Here is an 8484-nt window from a genome sequence, read left to right on the forward strand (position 1 = left end):
GGTTTTCGCCTTTTGTTTCTGGGAAGCCAGTAATTTCGACGTCATTCATTAGGTTTCGTTGCTCAGATTCGTTTAACTATTTTATTATTATTACGCGGTAGACATGGATTGTGAATAGGACAATTTCGGTTCCAGTCCTTTGATGGTTATATACAAATCCATATAGAATGAGTGATTATGGAGGAACTATGGAAAATTAACTTTTCTTTTTCAATATTCATTCTTTAACCAAAAGTTTATGTTAGACAAAATGGTTATTGGATATTTTGTTTGACTTGTTTACTCAAACATTTTTAATAAATAGTGCTACTTTAAAACCGCTTTTGAGACATGTTTTCGAATTACTCAACCTTTACATCAAGATTTGGTTTTCATTTTAAACCAAGGCAATAGCCTAAAACAGTTTTTTAGTTTTGTTTCATCTGCAGGTGCTAAAAACGAGGCCAGTCAGTATGGTGGTGCAGTGGAGTGAAGTGCGCACCGCGTGGCAAGACAGCGACTTCATCACGGAGTGCCTGTGTTGGCACAACGTGTACCGCCAGCGGCATGGTGCTCCGCAACTGTACATGGCGCCTGAGGTGAGCTTCGAGTACTACCTACTGTATCACGTTCTGTAGGTGCGGGACATGGACGAACTTGCTAACCAGCTAACCAACCACTTTCCATGGGGCAGGATTAGTGAGAAGATTCACTTTGTAGTTAAATTCCGTTCAGCATTCGAGGCGTAGGAGTTAAAGTTATATATTTTTTGACCAGTTATTGTGTTATGTAGCTACCTACGACTCGAACATTTAGTTCATTTCTTTTGAGAATTCCACGCGTAAAAGACGGAAGTTAGAATTAAATCCTAGAATTGTAATTGGTCTGCTTTTTTCTTAGACATGGTTATAAAATAGAAAAAGTAAAAATTTGTCCGTTCTCGGTTTCAAAATAATATTGACTGAAACGAATACTAAATACTTTATTTGGGACTTTATTTTACACGTGTACCCATTCAGGTCACTGACAAACTCTACGGGGAATACCTGAGCGATTAATACTATCAGCTTATGTCAAAGGATTTCTCGAAATTAATTAAGATCTAGATATACCGTCCGAGGAAAAAATATAATTTTAAACTTTATGTACCTATTTTTGTTTAATATAGTTGCATTGGCCACGTGTTGAGCTTTATGGCAAATAATTGTCATTTGAAAACTGAAATATTCTAGATTCTAACGCCATCGCTAATACAAACGTGCAGCTTCGCCATTGTTAACAAAATACGTAGGTTTCGTTAACGAGCACGCAATTATAAGTTTCCTTGCAATTAAAATACGTCATAATGAGCGACCTTTTCATAAGCCTTGTTAGAATCGCGCAAACTTTTTACGAGAAAATTCCAACTGCGTAAATATTAAAATAGTTGAGAGGAGCAATGCGAGCGGAATAATGGCTTCATTCATGGGCTCGAGGAACGCTCTGCAAACACCTCGTTTAATTTACTTCTGTTCAAATTTATGCGAAGTGTACTGAATATTTCATTCGCTGTCATTAGAGATTATTTTTGCAAAACAAAACTATGGTACAAGTAACTTTATATTCATTTTACATAAATTACTTATTCTTATCCTACGTCATCATCATGGCATCATCCTACGAAAGTATATATATAGAATCAATGACTGGCAATGTTTTTTAACCGCTAAAACACTGTAATTTTCTTTTATGGCTGCTTTGGAGGAATATGTTTTTAACAATTAATCAAATTGGCAAATATCCTGTTATTTTTAATCATGTCGTCCTCTTAACGCACAGCTTCATTTAATAACTACGTTTTAACTACGTAGCTCCACCCGTATGTATAAATATACATATAGTCGATTACATATAAATGTAATCGACTCTTTAAGACATGATTTTAGCTCACTTTGAATGGATATATTTAATTCAATTTTGTACGCTTATCAAGGGACGGTGGCAACAATAATTTCACGAGTTCGTCCTCATATCCTGATTACGGTCGCCAGGAAGAATTAATCATTTACCCTGCATAACAGCAAATGAGACAATTTATTTAATTCTATTATTGTTGTTATGTATTTTATAGGTTTTTTATATAATTATTTTTAGCTATGCGACTATGCTCAGGCGTGGGCGAATCATTTGGCGCATACGAACAAGTTTTACTACAGGAATGACAGGGACGTTGGACAAAACCTCTACCAAAGGCCTGTGAGCGCCCTGCAGCCGGACATCACTGGTATGTAATTATGATTAACTAGCTAAGCGCCCTTTCTTCGCCCGTGGTACATATATGGCCTATCTCAGTCAGTCAAGTTGCAACTTTGTTATGGGTAAAAGAAATTTTTAAACCAGGCTATATTATTACCTTCCTCTATAAATGAACTATTCAACACATAAATTATAAAATGGAGCGATCGCGAATATATAAATTTATTTCCAAGTATATGATTATAATCTATACTTAATAATATAAAGCGAAGTGTTTGTTTGTATGTTGAAATCGATGATCTAAGGAACTACCGGACCGATTTAAAAAATTCTTTCACCGATAGATATGTACGTGATCCTTGAATAAGCCGGGTGGGCCACAAGTTTCATTTATATTTCTCCATTATACATGTTTGTATTCAGTTCTTTTGCAAACATTTTTCTATAGATACATGTATAAATGTGAAAAGTCTTAAAATACTTTATACTAACAAATTGGGGCGACTTTTGAGTGCATATCTCAATTAGGTATTGACTCAAAGACACATATAAAAAGCAACCCACGCTTCAATGCAGCTCACATGCAAATATATAATACTCAAAGATGACTGACTGACATAGTGATCTATCAACGCACAGCCCAAACCACTAGGCGGATCGGGCTGAAATTTGGCAATAGATGTTTTGACGTAGGCATCCGCTAAGAAAGGATTTTTACAAATTCAACCCCCAAGGGATAAAATAGGGGGCGAAAGTTTGCACCATGAAAATTTATTAGGACTGCGCGGGTGAAGCTGCGGGCAACAGCTAGTTTCTAATAAGCCAAGTTTCAGATAAACTAATGATCCAATGGTATTGGTTAAAAAATATATTGTTATCTATACCAACAACTAATATATATATTTATACACTAGCCGTTTATCCCTGTTTCATCCTGATTGACCCCCGATGAAAAAAAAGGCCTCCTTACCTACCCTCCCACTACCGCCTAAATAGTCGGAGGATAACGCACAGTTCCTGTTCCCGTGTAATACATCCGGGATAAATCCTTTCTTAGGTCTCAAGGTAGCTTGCTACCAAATCCCATCCAAATCGGTTCAGGCACACAATCAAAGTTAATTTCGCATTTATAGTACTTATGTGGATGACGTTACGTATATCTCCATAATACTCGGGTACCTCCAGAAACACATATGGAAGAAACAAACGAACAAGCATGAAGCAAATAAAATATGAAAGTTGGTGTATTCTTCGGAAGTACGGAACAAATCATGAAAATCTTTTAGGTACTAGAAAATGCAATCAGGAAATGGAATCAGGAATGACGTAGGCTATTTTTTGTCCCAGAACAAAAAAGTGACTTAGATACAGAGCCACCAAATATCTACAAAGCGAAGGGTGTCGTCACCATCACTTCGGTGAACGATATTTAACCTAACGAATAATGTCACTTTTAATTAAGCTCTCGAGTCTCGACACATTTACAACAAAAATATTGAAAGTTAGCAATAAATACAGTCAGTCAACAACGACAAGTCCGCATTTTTAGTTAAATTATTCGCTGTTTCGAAGATTAATTTGTGACATATATTTTTCAGTAGTATGATGCCAAGACAGGCTTTCTATATTTTAGTGCTAAAAAGTATGAATTTTCCAAAAATATTAACAATATTAAACAACTTATGAAAAATGTAATAATCTCAGGTCAAGAAGTCTCCTCGTACTGGTATGCAGCTGTGCGCCAATATAATTTCTTCAAGGAATCAGACGTGCTGCACGCCAACGTAAATGCAGGTAAAATTCAATTTGCAAAATCGTTGTATCAGAAAATTAAATAATATGTTACCGGCAAGCACCAAAATGTTAGCGGATTTATTCACGTCAGTGCAGTATATTTAACTATAGGTTATATATACATAGGCTAGTCATTCGCTTGCAATATTTCAGTAGGAATTAACCATTTTGCCTTTTGGCTAGATAGCCGGTGATGCCCACATTTTTGGCGGTGATTGTTTTTGTTTTGAAGACTATCCGCAAAAGATAGACCGTACATCCATAAAAAAGTTTACACATACATGTTGTTTAAATCTTTTTACATTTTTTTTTTTACGATATTCTGTTAACATAATTAATAATTATCCGGCTTACAGTCACTAAACTAAGATATTGTCGCGATTTTCCCTTAGGTAACCGAATCCCTTATTTATTTAGGGCATTTCCTAAATTCGATAAACAGTTATTTGATTGATTCTCTTTGGCCAGGCAGTCTAGGTCCTGCGAGGAAGGGTTCTGAATAATTTAGTACCCAAGGCGATTTTTATTCTGCCTTATATTTATTTTAGTTTTTTTGGATATAAAATAATGTAATGATTATTTACACGCTGGTGTGGGTGTTCAACAAAATTCAACACTACAGTCTTTGTAGAAACTTTTCTTTATTTTCAAAAGGTCTGACGTCTGTATCTGTTTGTCTGTGTGCGTCTATCTGTGACGTCATAGCTCTCAAACGTATGGACCCGTTTGATACCATTGTTTATCCATTTGAAGATGGCTGCCTGCAAAATGTATTGAATATTTGTTACAACTTCGTCAATATAGGTATCAAATGGCTTGAATAGTAAAACATTATGTTGAATATAATATTGTGTTTTAATTATTAGTCAAGTAGGCCTTTCAATGACTGACAGTACTTAATAGGATTGGGTTTTTTTCATTTTCATTTAATATTATTAAGGAGTGTGTGTCAGCTAATTAGTCTTTGTGCCATTGGTGCATTATTAATTGTATTAAATACTTTAAATTATACATTACGTCACATATATAATCACTAAACACTTGCAGGGCACTTCACCCAAATGGTATGGGTGTCCACACGTTTCTTCGGCGTAGGCAAGGCGAGATCTCGCGCAGGTAAGGTGATAGTCGTCGCCAATTACTCACCACCAGGGAACGCATCCGGCCAGTTCGAGACCAACGTGCTTCCACCGTTGCCAGATACCACGCCAGAAATGCCACCGGAGCACTGACGAAGGTTTTCTATACGTGGCAGGAGGTTACGGATCGATGCCACGATGAATCGGTAAAGGGATCACGGTGCATGCTAGGTTTGTTTAGACATTTTTAACTGATAGTGTTATACCACCCTTGTGAGTAGAATTCGTTGAGACACTGAACGCAACGTTATAAAATTAGTTATCATGTGGAAGGCATTGTTTGATTTATTTCACATAGAAACAAAACATACACTAAAATCTCTTGGATGCAATGTGTAAGAAATTATAAAAAATATATATTTAAGGTGATCGAAAGCTCTTCCAGGAACAGTCTAGATTAAATGTCTGCGTAAGTTGTTAAGAAATTTAAAATACAATACGCAATGATGACTGACGGACTGGTCTATATATGCCCGAACAACTGGACATAAATGCCTGAAATTTGCATGCAGTTGCAGCCACTATGATGTAGGCATCCACTAAGAAATCTTGATAAATTCCAAAGGAATAAAATATAGGACGAAAGCTTGTACCATGTCAATTTATTCGACCGAAGGCTATATCTAGTTTTTTTTATAATTCTTGCTCGTGGCCTATTGGTTAAAATGTCAAAGCACATAGACATAACGTGTTTACATCAAAAATTATGGCTGGAACGACCTTTTATTAAAACGAAGCGTGTCGAAACTTAGATGGAGGGTAGGAAAATACAAGTAATTTCGTTAAAATGTTATCTAAACGAAAACTGAATCTCTAAGCACGCCACGTCTGGGACACGACAGTCTCCAATAAATATTGATAGGCTTCAGGTGTGAGATGGTATTTAATGAGGGTAGTGTCTTCCATTTAGTTGGTATTTCTAATGAAAATACCAAAAGCTTTATGAAGATGCACCATAATATACCCTGTTGTCTATACATTTTCGAAAACGAATTTATTTTGGTTCGAAAGGATAAAATTTTAAATTCTGCGGCAATTTTGAATGGGGTTAGTGTTTTTATATTCTGAGAGATCTTATAAAAAGAATGGCAGATTGGACAACATTCATATGGATCTCTTTATTAGCTTTCGATCCTTTTTAACAAAGAGACCTGTCCAATCAATTTGCCATAATCATTAGGTAGATATAATACAAGTATTTATTTGTTTTCGACCTGATTGGTTAGAAGAGGCACAAATATATATCACGCATACATAGGTTAATGAAGTTGATGAGCAGAGCTGAGAGGGTTTAGAAATATAATGAGAGGGATTTTGACGTAGATATAACATTAGGTATATAGATTAAGGTGCTGTAGGAAATTTCGTTGCGGTACGTAAAGAATAAAATTATTAGCGGTCTTTAGAGATTCAAATTCAGGTGCGTTGAAAGACTTAGAGTAATATGCTTTTATGTAACGCCTATAATTTTAGTTAATATAAGATAACATTGTTATATAAATATATCGTAATGTAATAACGGTTGTTTCGCCTGAGCTTACATTTGATAACAGTATTCGCTTAAAAAGCAATAATTTTAACGCACATTATTAAAAGTACATCGAGTTTAAATAGCTAATTAGTTCATCAACATATTAGTAATATTTTTAATTACTTCTCTACACACTGAAAGCAACTTACTTGGCCTACTTTTCAATAATTATCAGATAAGAATATCTTTTTAACTGCACTTAATGTAACACTAAATTACTGTATATTATTTAAAATGATCCTAGTTTAAACATAACCTATAACCTATTATCTTAATTCTCATGAAGAATAGTAATACTCGTTTAATCCACCGAGAGCACAACAAAGAAATTTTGATAAATACATCATAGAAAATAACACACACCAGTCTGCACAGACCTTTTCGTTAGGGACTTTCGAAATTTGTACAGAAATTGGTACAAATAGTGTTCTTATAATCATATCCGTGGATCTATAGAACTAAAAGGAAAAATTGCTTTATCTAAAGGGTCAGTCAGGGCGATTGGAAACAACTCCCATTAAACTTTTAATAATGTAAATAACTAAATGAGTATTATTTCTAACTGCTAAAGCTATTTATTTGTACAAAATGTATTTCAACCAATGTCCCCAAAAACAAATGGTTTGGAAACGGTTATCAATTCAATGGTATTTTTTTGAATTGTTACTGAATAATAATAGGGGATAACAACCGATTGAAGCGATTATTTTTGCATTTGCTAGGAGATTATTGTCATTTAGTCCCATTAAAGAATTTCGATTGGTACCTCGCCTCCAGGCACACCGGTAACCGTTTTTGTGAAAAAAAAACAAATTTAAAAACCTAACTATATTACAAATACAAATTGATTCCAATCAACCCTACATAACTACCCTGTTTGACTATAGTTAGAAAAACAGTCCATAGTTAGCTTCGTAACCTAATTTTAAGTACGACACATTTTACTGTTTTAATATGTAGAAGTAATCCCGCTCTTCCCACATCCAAAATCCGTCTTCCTTAAAGGTTGATTCTTATGTACACTTGTTAAATATTGTCCTGCCTAGTATGTGTAGATTATAGTCATAGATATTGTTGTTATTTAGAGGTAGGTATTGACTGTGGATATATAATTTTTAAAATAACATAAGTGTAACGGTATTTGGTGACATTCCTTAAGCTCTGGAGTTGCAAATGAGGTTTGACTTGAGGTACCGACGTCATGCTATCGACGTCACGACGTATTGGTTGGTTGCGAAGATTTTTACGAAGTACTCTATGAAGAGAAGAATCTTTAATTTTTAGTTTAATGGCATTGAAATGCTTGTGAAAAAGTATACATATTTCGTAGTTGCCAATATAAGAAAAGTAAAGCTTGCAACTTCAGAATTATGGCAGAATGTGGATTGATTCTTTTAACCTAGATCACTCTAATATTTCACCATCTGCTTTTATAGCAGACTGACACATAAATTAAATGTTGAGTAGCAAGACACTTGTTATAAATGAGCAACTATATGCACAAATAAAATAATCAATAATTATTGATATTATAATAGGGTAATATTAAAATAGTTATAATTTAATCAGTTCATCAGTTATGTAAAGACCTCAGTTGTCATTGCAAGTTATTACAACTGTCGTCTATGTCATAATGCGGATTTTCAAGAATAACTTTATGGTTAAAGATAAATAATGGTAAGGTAAAGGTAGTCTTGTTCAGTCTGAGGCAATCCGCTCGATACAGTTTCGACATGTTTTTCTCGACATAGTCGAGAAACTAGAAAAGACGCGAGGGATTTGCCTCAGTTTGAATGAAGCTTTTGC

At 34.7% G+C, this 8484-nt stretch overlaps 1 protein-coding gene across 1 annotated transcript in view; it reads left to right on the forward strand.

Moving 5' to 3' along the window:
- The window catches only part of LOC119830476 (protein PRY1-like), a 21191-nt gene extending 13722 nt beyond the window's left edge, over nucleotides 1-7469 (forward strand). Inside the window, exons 4-7 of the mRNA XM_038353516.1 lie at nucleotides 429-578; nucleotides 2113-2242; nucleotides 3919-4008; nucleotides 5056-7469. Of these exons, the coding sequence (XP_038209444.1) occupies nucleotides 429-578; nucleotides 2113-2242; nucleotides 3919-4008; nucleotides 5056-5240 (555 nt within the window). The 3' untranslated portion in view covers nucleotides 5241-7469. The remainder of the gene's footprint in view (nucleotides 1-428; nucleotides 579-2112; nucleotides 2243-3918; nucleotides 4009-5055) is intronic.
- Nucleotides 7470-8484: the final 1015 nt, after the last annotated feature.

Source organism: Zerene cesonia, chromosome 11, assembly GCF_012273895.1.
Source record: "Zerene cesonia ecotype Mississippi chromosome 11, Zerene_cesonia_1.1, whole genome shotgun sequence".
NCBI lineage: Eukaryota > Metazoa > Arthropoda > Insecta > Lepidoptera > Pieridae > Zerene > Zerene cesonia.